General features: G+C 34.8%; 1 protein-coding gene across 1 annotated transcript in view; it reads left to right on the forward strand.

The window, feature by feature from the left end:
* The window catches only part of LOC145692846 (retinol-binding protein pinta-like), a 62,474-nt gene extending 49,088 nt beyond the window's left edge, over positions 1–13,386 (forward strand). Inside the window, exons 6-7 of the mRNA XM_081768360.1 lie at positions 6,413–6,518; positions 13,076–13,386. Of these exons, the coding sequence (XP_081624486.1) occupies positions 6,413–6,518; positions 13,076–13,227 (258 nt within the window). The 3' untranslated portion in view covers positions 13,228–13,386. The remainder of the gene's footprint in view (positions 1–6,412; positions 6,519–13,075) is intronic.
* The last annotated feature ends 4,913 nt before the right edge of the window (positions 13,387–18,299 follow it).

Consider the following 18,299-nt stretch of genomic DNA (forward strand, 5'->3'; position numbering starts at 1 on the left):
TAAGTCACCGGTTCTAACCGTTGGTTTCGCCTAATTATAACTTATGGAGTTTGGGAGACTATTGCTAGCGTTGTTTCCACATTGGTTTTTGCAGTTATTTCCCCAATTTTTCCTAGTAAGAAAATAAACCTGTCTAGTAAGAAAGAACGCGAAGTCATATTCCCATGTTGTGAGATCTGGCTGGTGGAAGCTCACAAATGGATGAAATCATTTTCATCTATATCTACTCCTTACTATTTTTAGCAAGCAACGTAATTCATTTTACAATACTATCATAAATTATTAAAGTTTTCACTAAAAAACTAATGTTGGTTAGGGTAAGTTTGGGTGAATCCGGACAGTTCTGGTGTTTCTTTCTTTTACAACTACCCCGCTAAACGAAAATATCCAATACTTCGTCATATTATTTAATGATATGTTGGTATACATGTACAACTGAAATAGTTTTCCTGGAATGGCATGTTAAGAAATAAAAATTAATTTTCTGAAAGTTGACAAAATCTTTGATTTGCAAATTTGGAAGGGTGAATCCGGACAGTAGGTTGGCGATTCCGGACACTGAACTTTGAAGGAAGATATATACATGAGAGATATATTTTAGCTTACTATCTTGCTACACTACCATTCTAACATGATAAGTACAAAATATAAATATAAATACATGATAAACACATACAAATTACGAACATAGCAATTTCTATACTAATTTCTTTATTGTTGAAATTGTAAGCTAAATGCACAGTAGTGTAACTATTACTATAACGTTTAATCACATTTGTTTCCATTAAAACTACATTGTACTACTATTTTTTGCGAGTAACAACCAGATCATTAGTAAAATGTATAATATGTGTGCACTGAGTCTAGCATTTATTTTTTGCGTTAATGACGTCTGCCAGTTTCGTGAAGCACTAGTCATAATTCAGACACATCATTCACAGATAAAATATAGTTCCTTATCACCTGCCATACATCTTTCATGAAACCAGGTCTTGCACGCAGTGCAGGACACCCAGGAATCGTATTTGCTTAATGGTGGTGCATAATAATTCTTCCCACAGAATCCACAGTTGTTTTCATCCATACCTCCAATTGTGTTTGAGGAAACAGTTTGAAACAAACTGCAATTCGTGACACTTAATCTTTTAGGAACACCTGACATTTGGGGTGTGGGTTTGGAAGAAGCAACAGCAGGAAAAGATATGAACTGTTTAACTGAGGACTCTGAAGGCGATTGAGACGTGTTTGAGGATGAGTCTGATGACACAGAAGAGGAATTGTTTCCAGTTACTGCCGGATCATGTTCATTCGTCAAAAATTCATGTTCCCGAACTTGTTGCTGATCAAATGGGAATATACCAGATGATGTAGCCATTCAGAAGTGTAGAATTTTTGAGCACCTTATGATTAGCATTTTGTAATTGAGTTGTGTTTGTAGAGCCTAAGATAATTTTATAGTTTTTTCTGGTGATTCCTCGGAGTCCAATTATGGCATAAATGAATAGACGCTAGATATAAGCAATAGATCTCACGTACTATTTCACACTCATAAACGTGAAAAGCGAGAGAGGAGAGAGTGTTCTGAATCTTCTTAGTTCATTAATCACATTGTCCGGATTCAGCTTAACGTAATAAACGTGTCCAAATTCACCCTTCCCTAAACGTCCGGATTCGCCCGTTTTGAGCACTATACACTTGAGCACGCGTTGAGCAGACACTCGCAAAGCAATAGAATTCTTCCAATATGCAACGAGTAAAGTAGGATCTTCGCTTCGATATATGTCTTACTTAACCATTTGCAAACAACCACTTCTGTGTAAAACCTTAACATATTCCACTAAAAAGTTACGTCAGGTCAAAAAATATGCATGCACTTTCCTGTTTCTTTTTTTTTTTCTCCCACCGTCGAAACTACGTGTAACACTCTTTGCACTTCCTACTCAGCACTGAACTGTAGGAAGGTACTGCGCTTCGAATAGGCATCGCAACAAGTCTCCACATTACACATGCAAAGGACAGTATTATCGTAAGCTTAGGACGTCCGGATTCAGCGACTGTCCGGAATCACCCAAATTTACTATATACAATATTAGAAATGAAGCTGCGGGAAAAAATTCAAACTTAGAAAATGCCATCACTTAAATTTGTCTATATTACAGGACCAAACCATTGAATAATTTTTCTCTTTTACTTCTGGTGGAAACAAACCTATTCATTTCTAAAGGAACGGGAAAGAAAGAAAATAGCGTTCATTTTCGCTCTTTTCGCAATTTCTTAGTAATTAAAAATTTTATTAGATGGAAAATTCTGACAGACAATGTGTTTTAAAGGCACAGAATAGAATTTGCACGAAAGTTATTCTTTTGTATAGGCTTATATACAGAGTTGATAAGATTTCATTTAGACTACTTTCAAGTCTTCACTTACGTATGACAATCCGCTCTTTACTATCACTAATTATATGCTATAACAACCAGCACTCCTGACAATTCTGCAACACCATACTTTCCACTCGAGAAAACTTCTTTGCAGGTCGACAAGAAGTATTTTATTCTACTCCTATTCGGTTGCTTTCTAGAGATCAGGAACTGTGACAACTATACGAGAGAAAAGGTGGATTTTCGGAAACCTAAAGGCATAGTAGTCTATTCGACATGGATCGAGATTCATCACTGGGTTGTCAGTGATAGCCAAAGTACGATCCTAGGCATTAGTTCTCTTCGTCTGTAAAATGCTAGTAATTAGTTGTCTATTTGACTGAATGACTTGTCCTGATGCAGCTTCACCCATTTGGTGTCCGTTCCACACAGTGTGGAGATATGATTGTTGTAAATATCAATCAAAACATGCTTCTGATAATATGCTGCATTGATTTCCCCAAACTTTTAATTTTTCTCCGTAACAAACATTTTCCCTCCCGCAACCATGAAATTGCTTGGATAAATTTCGGTGCACTAACGAATTAAATTGTTTTGCCCTTTCACATCAACACTTCTGTACGTAATTGCTTGAAACTTTCGCCTCGTCTACGGTGACTACAAACTTCCACCAGTGTTCCGCTAGAAAGCATTCGTACAGCTTTGTGTAGTTGGCTTTCTGCTGCAAGACATGGGTAGCTTCCAATACATAAACATTCGTCTCATGGAACATCTTGAGACGTAAGCTTTCGAAGATGACATGGTGAACATGGATAGTTATAGTTATTTTGGACACACGGAAGAGGGTGACTCCAGCATTGTTGGTCATGGATTCTCAGACGCTGTTAATGTCTTACTTTTGCAGAATACTAGTGGTGCCATCTTCAGCGGGGCCAGTTTCTGATATGATATAGTCGCTGATTCATGGCCCAGGAATGGTCGTGCTCATATCGTTGCACTATAGTATTTACAGTGGACCATTTTCGTCAAGGAATCACAGCAGCTAAATACTAATAGCAACAACATTAAGAACATAACCTGATCCTTATATTTCTTAATCTACACACTACTTTCAATTATAATTGTTACACTCTTCATAATAAACAAAATATTTCACATTAATCAAACCCACACAAAGTTTTGTTTAATGAAGCAATTATATTACTACCACGGAAAGTACCACTTTCATTTAGGCAGTCTTTACAGTATAATATTTATACGTTTACGTCTGAGTCACCTCAATCTCAGTATCACCTGATTGAAAAGCTAATTAAGCATGATCAAGAACTCTTGTAACGCTGAAAATTTTTATATTAATTTAGATTTACAGTTAAGACAAATATACAGGATGAAATTATGCCGACAAACTGAAAGAGTTAATTCTTCAAGTCGAAACAAGAAAAAAAAACTTCATGTGGGCACGTGGGGAAAAGTGCATACTTTAGGAGCCAGGTCCGTCTAAGAGGATGAAAAATATACATCGCAGCACGCGTTATTCCGTGTTCATTGCTTTCAAGACTTTTTGCTTATTTTGGACCACCTTTAATTTCAAACATATCTGAGATTTTTGTTGGGAGCACGTCTGAAAATTATGTACTGTGGTTAATCCCTTGTGCACCCATTGCACACTGCTGAACTATGTTTTTGGATTACATATCTGAGACTTTCAACACGCTGATATAACCCGTTAACTCTGAGATTATGCATTTTTCCTCACAACCCCACATGAACTCCATTTCTTATTTTGATATAAGGAATCATTTCTTACAGTTTGTCGGTATAATTATATAGTGGTTTTCAAAGCTAAACCAAGTTTTCTTATCAGCAGTAAAACTGTCATATGGTTGTTAGCGGCCACGTGCAGTTTGTCAACCAGTTGGATGTTGCCGGTATTACAAAAGCTTAGCCGCTCTCCCTGTCACCAAGCTAAACAATGAAGTCTCGAACTATTCCTTCTGAGTGTTGCAAACCAATAAGCAGATACATAAAACCAGAATAACCATTTAAAATAGGGATAAAATCGTACAGGTCATTCAACAAGTAATTTTCTCTCTTATTAATATAATAATAATAATAATAATAATAATAATAATATGATTAATAATAATAATATGCTCGGAAAATAGAATAGAAACTGGACCGCACGTTGGACCGATATTGTATTTTTACCCGTATGAATTGGATTTGCCCGATTGAACCGTATGAATAGGGATGGCCTGATAATCCCGTTCTTATGAAAACAAGCTTAGTCTGTCATTATTGTAAATGATGTGTTGTTTCACTTTATTATCATAACACAAATTGTTCTAATTATCATGTACGAACTCATAACGAGTCTATCGGTTCAAAAGGTCCAAACAGGCCAAACACGGGTTAAAAGGTTTATCAAGTCTAAGGATCGAGTAAACCAAACGCAATGGGTATCGGGCGGGTACAGTTTACCCGAAAAGTTCAAGCACTAATTATAGGTTAAAGTCAATACTTAAGAGCTCTAATTGTTGCATTCACCTTTTCCTTTTTTTCCTTTATTTTCTTTTAGGTAGCCGACCAACGAACTTGCGTATACATAAATATAAATGCTCAAATCTAAATTATTGCATTATATTATTGCAATTAGCATCAACCTGATTTACTATTAGGAGTTAGCGTGATGCACTAATGTTAGTCTTTTATAAATATTATTATTATTATTATTATTATTATTATTATTATTATTATTATTATTATTATTATTATTATTATTATTATTATTTGCTTATGCCCTTCATGCAACTTAGAATCAATCTCACAAAAAGCACTATATCAGACCTGATTGAACATTATTTTGAAAATTCCCACATAAATAGATAAAATAAACAATTGGAGCTTAACACTTTACAAGTTCAAAACATGTCCTCGTTTTCGTTTTCCTCAGTTTCTGAGGACGATTGATCTATCTCGATGACATGATCTTTGTCTCCATCAAAAATATTTTGCAAAACATGATAACTTTGTTCAATGTCCTGGGAAAACATTATTATTATTATTATTATTTATTTATTTATTTATTTATTTATTATTCGTCAGGCCATCTGTCTATAATGAAAATTTAAAACTTTCTTTTTAAAAAAAGAAATGATTAAAAAGCATTCTATTAAGTACCTAAATCCTCATATGTATTAATGTATGCACGTTAATATCTGAGTAATAAAGCTATCATTATTAATTTCCTGTGTATAATATTCTAATTTGTAGTTTGTCCAGTTTTCATATACGTGACGAATCACATTAGAAAGAAACTGATCAATTATATATTGACGTGTATAACTATATCTTAAAGTTAGAAATAGTATACTTACAAGCAGAGCAGATAAACAGGCAGAATCTTTATTAAGCCTATTACTAATATTACATATTATTATTAGTAATAATAATAATGATAACTAAATTCCGGGCGCAACAGCCTTTAGAAGGCTTGGACTTATGGCACTCATTTCTGTGGAGTAATGTGTTTAGAGGTCTGAACGGGCTCGGGCTACTATGATAACCGTAATGGGGTTAGCCATACTGAGAGCTTTGAAGGAAGGAAAATACCTTGAACCTGAACCTGAACCTGTTCTACCTGAGTTGGAGCAGCAACGCCGGAATCTAGCTACAATGAAGGATTTATGGTAGGGACAAGTAAACCCTTAGATCTTGACCTTCGAGGAAAAAATTGGTTATGTTTTGTCGCGAGCTATAGTAAAGGTATTGCTCTGAAAAGGATTTTAAAATTGAAGTCGAACGTTACAAAGAAGATGGTGATTAAGTTTTTTATGTGTTCACTTGTTTTTTTTCGAACAAAAAACGAGGCCTTCGAAAACAGACACTGTATGAAGAACTTAGAGAATGAATATAAAATCTTCAAGTTCCTTCAAATGGACATATTTCGTTTCAAATTTAAAAGAAGTTTCTTAAGATAGAAAAGTTCACTCAACTCTACTTTATTTATCATTAAGTAATATTTATTTTCCTAGATTCACGTCCATGGAGATGATCTCTCCGAACTTTACAACCACATACCCAAGAAGTGTCTTCCTACAGAACTTGGTGGCACAGCCGGGTCGCTGTATGAATTGGATGGTAAGTTTTCTAATTAATTTAAATCTATTCTTTCAAATATACTCTATATATTTGTGTTCATTAAAGAAATACGCATATAATTCTGTGGCTTGGGTCTAAATGGGCCAATGTCACTTTTTGGCAAAAATGAGATACTCTCCAGTTTTAGCGCCTATAAATGGACGTTTTCTTGTGTAAGAAGAGTAAATGTCAACACGAACTAGTTTGGAATATATACCAGTCATATTACCATTTGCTTTTCTTGCATTAAAAAAATATCCATTTATAGGCGTTAAAATTTGACGAGCATCTCATTTTTGTGAAAAAGTGACATTGGCCCTTTTAGACCCAAGCCATAGAATTAGTATAGTTTTGGGTCTAAATGGGCCAATGTCACTTTTTGGCAAAAATGTGATACTCTTCAATTTTAGCATCTATAAATGGATGTTTTCTTGTGTAAGAAGAGTAAATGTCAACACGAAATAGTTTGGAATATATACCAGTCATATTACCATTTGCTTTTCTTGCATAAAAAATATCCATTTATAGGCGTTAAAATTTGACGAGCATCTCATTTTTGTGAAAAAGTGACATTGGCCCTTTTAGACCCAAGCCATAGAATTAGTATAGTTTTGGGTCTAAATGGGCCAATGTCACTTTTTGGCAAAAATGAGATACTCTTCAATTTTAGCGTCTATAAATGGATGTTTTCTTGTGTAAGAAGAGTAAATGTCAACACGAACTAGTTTGGAATATATACCAGTCATATTAACATTTGCTTTTCTTGCATAAAAAATATCCATTTATAGGCGTTAAAATTTGACGAGCATCTCATTTTTGTGAAAAAGTGACTTTGGCCCTTTTAGACACAAGCCATAGAATTAGTATAGTTTTGGGTCTAAATGGGCCAATGTCACTTTTTGGCAAAAATGAGATACTCTTCAATTTTAGCGTCTATAAATGGATGTTTTCTTGTGTAAGAAGAGTAAATGTCAACACGAACTAGTTTGGAATATATACCAGTCATATTAACATTTGCTTTTCTTGCATAAAAAAATATCCATTTATAGGCGTTAAAATTTGACGAGCATCTCATTTTTGTGAAAAAGTGACATTGGCCCTTTTAGACCCAAGCCATAGAATTAGTATAGTTTTGGGTCTAAATGGGCCAATGTCACTTTTTGGCAAAAATGAGATACTCTTCAATTTTAGCGTCTATAAATGGATGTTTTCTTGTGTAAGAAGAGTAAATGTCAACACGAACTAGTTTGGAATATATACCAGTCATATTACCATTTGCTTTTCTTGCATAAAAAAATATCCATTTATAGGCGTTAAAATTTGACGAGCATCTCATTTTTGTGAAAAAGTGACATTGGCCCTTTTAGACCCAAGCCATAGAATTAGTATAGTTTTGGGTCTAAATGGGCCAATGTCACTTTTTGGCAAAAATGAGATACTCTTCAATTTTAGCGTCTATAAATGGATGTTTTCTTGTGTAAGAAGAGTAAATGTCAACACGAACTAGTTTGGAATATATACCAGTCATATTACCATTTGCTTTTCTTGCATAAAAAAAATATCCATTTATAGGCGTTAAAATTTGACGAGCATCTCATTTTTGTGAAAAAGTGACATTGGCCCTTTTAGACCCAAGCCATAGAATTAGTATAGTTTTGGGTCTAAATGGGCCAATGTCACTTTTTGGCAAAAATGAGATACTCTTCAATTTTAGCATCTATAAATGGATGTTTTCTTGTGTAAGAAGAGTAAATGTCAACACGAACTAGTTTGGAATATATACCAGTCATATTACCATTTGCTTTTCTTGCATAAAAAAATATCCATTTATAGGCGTTAAAATTTGACGAGCATCTCATTTTTGTGAAAAAGTGACATTGGCCCTTTTAGACCCAAGCCATAGAATTAGTATAGTTTTGGGTCTAAATGGGCCAATGTCACTTTTTGGCAAAAATGAGATACTCTTCAATTTTAGCGTCTATAAATGGATGTTTTCTTGTGTAAGAAGAGTAAATGTCAACACGAACTAGTTTGGAATATATACCAGTCATATTAACATTTGCTTTTCTTGCATAAAAAAAATATCCATTTATAGGCGTTAAAATTTGACGAGCATCTCATTTTTGTGAAAAAGTGACTTTGGCCCTTTTAGACACAAGCCATAGAATTAGTATAGTTTTGGGTCTAAATGGGCCAATGTCACTTTTTGGCAAAAATGAGATACTCTTCAATTTTAGCGTCTATAAATGGATGTTTTCTTGTGTAAGAAGAGTAAATGTCAACACGAAATAGTTTGGAATATATACCAGTCATATTACCATTTGCTTTTCTTGCATAAAAAAAAATCCATTTATAGGCGTTAAAATTTGACGAGCATCTCATTTTTGTGAAAAAGTGACATTGGCCCTTTTAGACCCAAGCCATAGAATTAGTATAGTTTTGGGTCTAAATGGGCCAATGTCACTTTTTGGCAAAAATGAGATACTCTTCAATTTTAGCGTCTATAAATGGATGTTTTCTTGTGTAAGAAGAGTAAATGTCAACACGAACTAGTTTGGAATATATACCAGTCATATTACCATTTGCTTTTCTTGCATAAAAAAAATATCCATTTATAGGCGTTAAAATTTGACGAGCATCTCATTTTTGTGAAAAAGTGGCATTGGCCCTTTTAGACCCAAGCCATAGAATTAGTATAGTTTTGGGTCTAAATGGGCCAATGTCACTTTTTGGCAAAAATGAGATACTCTTCAATTTTAGCGTCTATAAATGGATGTTTTCTTGTGTAAGAAGAGTAAATGTCAACACGAACTAGTTTGGAATATATACCAGTCATATTAACATTTGCTTTTCTTGCATAAAAAAAAATATCCATTTATAGGCGTTAAAATTTGACGAGCATCTCATTTTTGTGAAAAAGTGACATTGGCCCTTTTAGACCCAATCCATAGAATTAGTATAGTTAATTACAGAAGTACGAAGTCCATACCAAAATTGCATCGTTTTAAATGGATTTCACCATGGAGGTGCTTAATTAATATTTTATCTACGTGTCGTGAAAAGAGGCATTCTTCGCCAGTTGAAGAATGTTTGTAGGGACGCTGACGTCGCTGACTGTACTGTGCGGAAATAGGCGAGTGAATTTACGAGGGTGGAGGTCAATTGAAGAACTGCTAGGCTCCGGAAGCCCAATTTATGCAACCAGTAAAACATTGCTCCTTTGGGACCCTTGATCGTGAAGGACAAAGAGCTAACCGTTGAAGATATCTGTAATCTTACGGATCGATTATCTCGTGGCATCAGATTTTTAACATAACACTTGAAGCTGTCAAGACCACTTCACTTTAGGTTCTCTGCTAGCTAAATGAAGAGAAGATAGCCTCGCAGATAGGAAGAAGAACATCGAAGTGGTCCTTAATCTATTCTACTTCCAAGAACTAATTCCTCAGTGATCTCTCTTAGTTTATAAAACTAAAGAACTCATTGCGAAACAAATGTTTCAGTCCACAAGTACCTCGGAAGTAACATACATACTTCCCAAAACAACTTCTAAGACGCTTTTGATAATGAAATACTAACATTGCAATGGTGTGTGGAAGTTAATCGGAATTGTGTTGAAAACTGATAGAAATACATAAGTCAAAAATTGAAAACTCTAGAATTTATGAGACACAATTGTTGTGGTACGCACCTCGTATAAACGTTGTATTTGGTTTGTGTGTATTGCAATACAGAGTGAGGCACAGAAACACTGCGTTTTTGAAATGGGAAGATAATCCTGTAGCACGGGAAGATAAATGCGAGTGGGGGCGTTCCGTTTCTTTATTTAAAGCGTTTCACTTTCAGTGACATCATGCAGTCATGGACGTTAAAACGCCATGGTTTTCCGTACAAGAATCAGTGACCACAGTTCAGGGGAGATTCAAAATGCATCGAAATGACTCTGTCGTTTCTCGTAACACAATCTTACGTTAGGTTATTAATTTACGGTCAGGAGGCTGATTAATGAGAATGAAACCGCTAGGGGCCTCATATACGGTGCACATTCCGGAAAATGTTTAAAGTGTTAGAACAGAACAGCAGTGGTACGAAATTCAGGCCACTTTGTTCAGAGATATGCTCCAAAACCCTGAATCAGTACTCATACAGCGAAACGTTATTTGCATGAATAAATAAACTTTCACTCGTACAGGTTAATGGTTGTGCAGGAGATGAATGGCGAGTTACTTAGAAATACTTTTCATGTAATTTTAGACTCTACAAAATGAACAATTATAAACGATGAATGTTCCAATTACACAAAAGATAGCTGAAAAAGAAAGTGTTTTTATAGAACTTCCTACGTGGGCAAATCGAGAAGCATTGTGATACATACGCAAGGTTATTTTCTGCTTTGTGGCAATCATGAAGCTGGTGAAAAGAGCAGGCATGTTCTGTTTTACATGCTTTTCTCTAACTTACAACGTGCTTCAACTTTAGCTGTATAAGTTGGGCGACAATATCCCATTGCTACCTTTATACACTTCTATATTTTTTTTTTTCAATTTTTATTGGACCGTACAGAGACGGAGATGGACCTATGAGAAATAAAATGTAAATAGTAAATGTACGAAAACAGAATAAAATATAAAGTGTATTTAGTTATGACTAGACATCGGATTTTTATGCACTTAAAATTCATGAAATATGCATGCAACTATGCTGGTAAATGTGTCAAAATATGCACTAACAATGCAATAAAAGACAGTATTTTCGAACATCCAGCAAACTTATAACAAACTTTTGTAGCTGAAATAAAACATCGAAAGTGTACCTTTCAGGGACTTCTCTTCAGAATTTATTTTTTATGACAGTTACAGTTTATACCTATATTCCTAACTTTTTAAAAACACATACAAATTATGAGATTAAAATAATAAACTCAGTGATATGAGAACATAATCTCTAGTTTTTCTTCATATTTGTATTTTAGAGTGTGATTACTTTACACGAAATAATATGAGCCTCACTTTTGTACATGTTTCCACTAAAAATAAAATAAAATAAAATAAGAATGTACTCCTTCCCGTAATTAGCCTTACAGTATATCACAAAATGCTTGTCTTTATCTTTTGGTGTCAGTTTGTGACATTTGTAGTCAGAAGAAGACCTGTTACCATCAATCGATGTTACTGAACAATATTAATAAAGAGGAGCAAGTTTAGTATATATATATATATATATATTTCTGGCAATTTAAAATTTATCCCTTGAAGGTATTTTTCCATGACTTCAATTGTTTTGTAGTCGGAGTTTCTAGCAATAACATTCGTCAATTTCTTTTCCACAGACCACCCGAATTTACCAGGAACTGACTGCAGCTCATGCTGGACTTCATAAACTAGAACTTAAGCATTCACTGAGCAGTATTCATCGCATCTTTTGTTTCTGAATTGATTTCGACACGATATTGCAATTAGATTTCTCTTAGCGTCTTGGCAGTCGTAAGCATCTTTGCTTTATTGATCATTTGCTAAGTTGCTAACAATATTGATCTTCATTAAACTAGGCATTCTTCCATCCTCCTATGCAAAAAGCCATTCTGTTGCATAGACAGTAAACACATTGAAAATACAAACTAAAATTGCATTTATACCATGATATAAACACACATCTGAAACAAAAACTGCTGAATATGCTCGAAGGCTCTAATATATGCTCTAACCTTTAAAATATGCATTTATATGCACTATAAAACTTCGTATTCGAGCTGTATTGTTGTCGTTGGAAGTGCGTACAAAGTTTAACAGAGTTGCATATAAACAAACACGATATGGATTTGCATAAAAAATCGGATGTCTAGTTATGACAGAAGTAAAAATAAAATTAAAGAAAAAATATTTTAAAAACAAATTTTCATTAAAAATAAAGCAAATCTTACTAAAATGTACAAAATAATTCTTTCTCAAGAAAATTACTTTAAAAAATATATTTGTGCGTGGCTAAAAAGAAAAGCACAGTGAGTACTCTCATACGCAATCAACATGTAAGTATACAAATGTGCTCCCCACGCTTTAAGTTTTAGTACGATTTGCTTTATTTTCTACTTTTTAATACTATTTGTTTTACTTTTTAATTTTAGTATGATTTTCTTTTTTACTTTTTAGAGCGATTTCTTTTATTTTTTACTTTTAGCACGAGTTGATTTAGTTTTTACTTTTTAGTACGATTTGTTTTATTTTTTTACTTTTTTGTACGATTTTTTACTTTTTGTATTATTTGTTTTATTTTTTTATTTTTAGAACGATTTGTTTTATTTTTTACTTTTTAGTATAATTTGTTTTTCTTTACTGCTTAGAACGTTCTGTTTTATTTTTCACTTTTTAGTATGATTTACTTTATTTTTAAATAATTGCTTTTTATATATTTTTTTAAAATTTTATTTTACTATTATATATAAAGAAAGACAAAAGTTTGATATAAAATGTTGCAAAGTGATGTTACTGTCTAGATAAAGTAAAATCTACTGTTAGAGAGAGTTTCAACATTCAGTAACGTCTTCCTTTTCTGCCTTATAGCAAAATGGAAGCAAGTTATCATGGATAACCGTGACTGGTTTCTGAAACAAGAGATGATTAAATCTGACGAATCAAGAAGACCAGAAAAGCCAAAGACAGAAAGTGACCTGTTTGGAGTTGAAGGATCATTTAGGAAGCTCGAACTGGATTAATTCAACCTGCAAACCACAAAACAGCAATTCCTGTGCGATTTCTTTAAAAGGTGGAAACAAAATATGTAAATACATGTGTTTTCATAGATTTGTAATTATGTATTATTGTGGTAATCACTTAATTCAAATCTATAATAAACTATTTCAATTTTAAAGGTTTATATGTCTATGTTTAATTTAGTAACAGATAGTACTATGTTAAGGGACAGAGTTTACGGAGCTTGAAGCCGGTGCCCCGAGTTCCCTTTAAAAGCTATTAGCAAATGAAAGAGCTGCAGTGTTACCACATCTTGTTCACCTTTTTAAAACAGAGAATGAAATGTTTTTGTCATCTGCTCACTTACTGGCGTTGTAGTCTTTGTGGTTATCCACACATCTCTACGACACAGCAACGCCGCATCACACTATCTTTGTTTCGTTCGCTTAGCCCACACGTCGTTGACTGTGACCCATACTTTAGAAAAACAATTGGAATAGTAATAATATAGACCTTTTTCGACTGTCAACTGTATGTTGACAGATGAAATGGTTGTTCTGTGCAATCTTCATTTTCATTTTACTCTTTATACATTCGTCTTTTGCGTGATTTAGAGGATGATTACATAGCTTAGTAAGTTTCGAATTATCCGTAACCAAAATCCCTTTAAAACTTCTTTTTTCTAAACACTTCCAACGTTTTGATATATAACCTTGTGTCACTTAATTTTTCGTCGTCTAATTTTCTACTATTTTTTTATGTCACTTAATTTTCCTTCACACAATTTTCCAACAATTTGTATGTCACCTAATTTTCCACCCCTTAACTTTCCGACGATTTGTATATGACCTAATTCTCCGTCTTCCGTTTATCAAAAACGGGTTAATAAAGGTCGGTAGCGTTATGTCAAAACAGTGAAAGATAGTTGAAGTTTGAAAGGTGCTGGTACTCAGCGGAACTTTAATAATGCTGAATACGAAGTTTCACCCAAATTTCATTCTTTGTTTGAGAGCAGTGAAATAAAGTATATTGTAGTATTGTTTCTTATAAGAAATGTTGATATGCAGAGACGTATTTTCTCAGTATTCTATATTATTCATGTAGTTTCTTTTCTTTGGAGGCCAGCACGTGCGACTTATGTTCTTTCTCTATCTCTCCAGTTTTTCCCGCTTATTGGACATTGTTTCTCATTTTGGGGTCGACGTTTATGATTAGTCTTCTCTATAAAACCCTGTCCTGGAATTATTTCGCTGTTAGACTTATTAGATCAACTAATATGTTCATAAGCGAATTTTGTTTGGAAGGGCAGGATTCCTCTCCTTCCGAAAAATGGCCCTCCCAGCGTAACTGTGCAATTATTTGTGTTGTAGCTGAAGATTTTTTTGCAGACTTCATCAATGCGTCAAAGAACAACCCTGTGGTACTAATTCTGGGCAATCATAGTTCACACTGCACTTCAGAAGCCTATCAATTTTGTAATGATCAAGTAACTGCTATAGTAGGCTATGCTTGTCACCTCACTCTAACTAACTCTATGGCCTATGGAACCCGGAGGTTCAATGCCGAGTTCACAAAAGCTCTCCACTGACTTCTATCCTTAGCTAACTGCATCCAGTTTCTACTTTGTATTCCAATCTCTGCGAGATCCATCTTAATATTGTCCTCCCATCTGCGCCTAGGTCTTCTTAATGGTCGTTTTCCGATTGGTCTTCCAGTCAAGACTTTGAAAGCTTCTACTTTCTTCCATTCTAGCTACATGACCCGCCCACCTAAGCCTCCTAGACTTGACGACCCTAACAATGTTGGGTAAACCATATAAATTATGTAGTTCCTCGTTATGAAGTTTCCGAAATTCCCCATTCCCGTTTCTCCTGGGTCCGAATATTCGTCTCAGGATCTTGTTTCCTATAACTGGACCTGGATCTTGTCACCTCACTCATCTCATCTTTTTCAACTGATAAATGCTTTCTTTTCATTAAAGACGACGTATCGTAGGAAATGTGACTTGTAGCAATGGAATATGGAAAGAAGATATTTTGAAAATATAACTCCATATAATAAAGTATTTTTTTAAAAAAATAAGGCTTATTAAGGTGTAGCCAATATCGGACTGGTAGCTTCAGCATTTCAAACAACAGGTATCAAACCGCTAAATTCAAATATTTTCATTGATGTAGATTTTCTTTGTAAAAAATATTATTACATGAGTCTTGTGATATCTCTACTTGTGTAGCCATCACTTTCCAACCGTCTGGCAAGTCTGAATTTTGTTCACTGTCATCAGTCAAAAGCAGATAAACTTCATGTGGACTCAAAACACACAAAACTCTTTCCCTATAGAGCATGAAGTGCTAATCCCTTATGTTGTGATACAAAATGTCCACTTCTATTTGATTATCTTAGACTGCACATAGGAAGAATCTATCTCTAGATCAGCTGCCTGAGACTATTGTCGGATCCTGAGGGCATCACCTACCGGGAGGACATTTTACAGCTCCGCGACATCATATAAAGTGACCATCGTCATTTTCAATGTAGTGTTGATAGTCATACGACTCATGCTTGTAAATATCAATCAATAAACCGAAAGCGTCAGTGACTACTTTTTCCCTTATTTCTAAAACAATAGTTCCTTATTCTCGATTATAACCTTTTCTCTTTATCCTTTGTTATGATCTCTGCTTGGAACTTTTTCCCAAAAACTAAGTGGTATGTAAGTCATCATCCTCGATACTTCTGGTTTCCCTACATTCAAAAACTCAACTACCGTCACAGCGCCATGGATAGTGTCCTACTAGTCGATGTCCAACAGAAAGCAGTTATCGTTAGTACGGTTTCTCTAAGCTAAGAACACTAGTTAACAAATTTAAACTTTTTGTTTGTTACATGAGAAAAGTCACCTGATCTTAAAGGAACTTTTTGCGCTGAATTCGAATATGCACTCGGTTTCTCTCTATTACGTACAGTTTTCCCGTAACAGAGAGATTTTCGGGAAATTCCCTCAAAATTTCCCTTTTTCAGATATTTTATTCCCCTAGCTCCTGTCCCCTTACATATAGTAACATAGAAATTATACCTAAGTATACCTTGATTTATATTTAATAAACCCTAAAAGTTTCGTAAAAATCGCTTTGTTCTTTCTAGAGAAATAAATATATTTGTATGTATACTGTGTGCACTGTTTATTGCACCTGATAGTAATGCTTTCAGATCTCCTGAGTTGGGGTAAAAACGATTTGCTTTATTACTACAAACACAGACATAAAAATGAATATTTACAATAGTCAACAACACACTTGTATTGCTCTCTGTAAATACTTCCAACGTATATTTTTTTAAACGTACAGTATATGTATATCTTAATACATATATATACAATTCTCCAAGTTTTTTCGTTTTGTTCATGAAATGGTTATCAATATTTGTTATCAAATGTAACAGAATGCAAAAGAAAGAAAGAATGGAATACAGACTCATTGTTGACAACAATGAACTAATGCAGTCTGAATTTTCCACTACGGTATCGTTTCCGCCCTCCCCCCGCGCATTTCTTTCTTTCTTGTGTTCTTGACACCTGGTGAGGGAGTTTTGTACATTTTTATATTGACGTGTGGTTTAATACTACTTCACTTTCAAAGTTGTCTTTGCTGCTAAGAGTGCTTTCATGTTTGATCTTAACGGCATTATACCCAACTAAGACCAGAAGTTTAGTTTGTGATCAGTACAATGGCGTCAAGAGGACGGCGTTCGTGTGTTAACTCACCAAATAGTTTTTGTTATATGTGTGGCCAGTTTGTAGTTAAAGGACAGTGTAGATCCATTACGCCATCGGTGAAACTAGCATATTATATATATTTCGGATGTCGTGTGGGAGATCAGGACAAAACTTGGGCACCCAACATAATTTGTGCGTCGTGCTACGTCACTTTACTTGCATGGGCCAAAGGGAAACGGAGGTTCATGAAATTTGCTGTACCAATGGTGTGGAGAGAACCCACCAACCATCTGGATGATTGTTATTTTTGTCTCACAGTAGTTAAGGGACATTCTAAAAAAAAAGCAAATACACAATAAGTTATCCCAACGTTAAATCCGCAATTAGACCTATTCCGCACGGGGATGAACTTCCACTTCCCGAGCCCCCTACCAACTGGGAAGAGATATGGCCAAAAGACTCTGATGATGATCATGACCTTGATGAACCATCGACATCAACATGTACATCCAAGGATCCAACGTTCATCCCTGACTGTGTTCGCGAGCCACATTTCATCCGGCAATGTGAACTTAATGACCTAGTCCGCGATTTGCACCTGACAAAACAAGAGGCGGAACTTCTGGGATCAAGGCTTCAGCAGTGGAACTTATTGGATGCAGAAACGAACATATCAGTGTACAGGAAAAGGCATGTTCAATTTTCAAGCTATTTCTCAATGCAAGATAATGTGTGCGTATGTACGGATATAAATGGGTTGATGGCGGAGCTAGGAATTCCTTACGTTCCAGAAGAATAGAGGTTATTTATCGACGCGTCAAAGGTCAGCCTTAAAGCTGTCCTTTTACATAATGGAAATAAAAAACCTTCTATACCACTTGCGCACTCAGTGAAGATTAAGGAATCCTATGACACCATGTCAACTTTGCTAAATCTTATAAATTACAAGGACCATTGTTGGCAAATATGTTGTGATCTCAAGGTAGTTGGTATTTTATTAGGACTGCAGTGCGGTTACACGAAGTACCAATGTTTTTTATGTTTATGGGATAGCCGAGCTGATGACAAACATTATGAAGTGAAGGAATGGGAACCTAGAGTGAATTACGTACCTGGAGAATGCAACGTCAAATACGCTACTTTGGTAGATCCTAATAAGATATTACTACCGCCACTTCATATCAAGTTAGGACTTATGAAAAACTTTGTCAAAGCCATGGACACATCTGCTGAAGGTTTCAAGTATTTGCGAGATAAGTTCCCTAACCTGAGTGATGCTAAGATTTCAGCGGGAGTGTTTATTGGTCCCCAAATTAGGAAATTAATGCTTGATGATAGCTTTGACAGCAAGTTAAACAGTGCTGAGCTAGCTGCCTGGAC

This window comes from Thermobia domestica, chromosome 8 (assembly GCF_964235325.1).
Source record: "Thermobia domestica chromosome 8, izTheDome1.hap1.1, whole genome shotgun sequence".
Classification (NCBI taxonomy): domain Eukaryota; kingdom Metazoa; phylum Arthropoda; class Insecta; order Zygentoma; family Lepismatidae; genus Thermobia; species Thermobia domestica.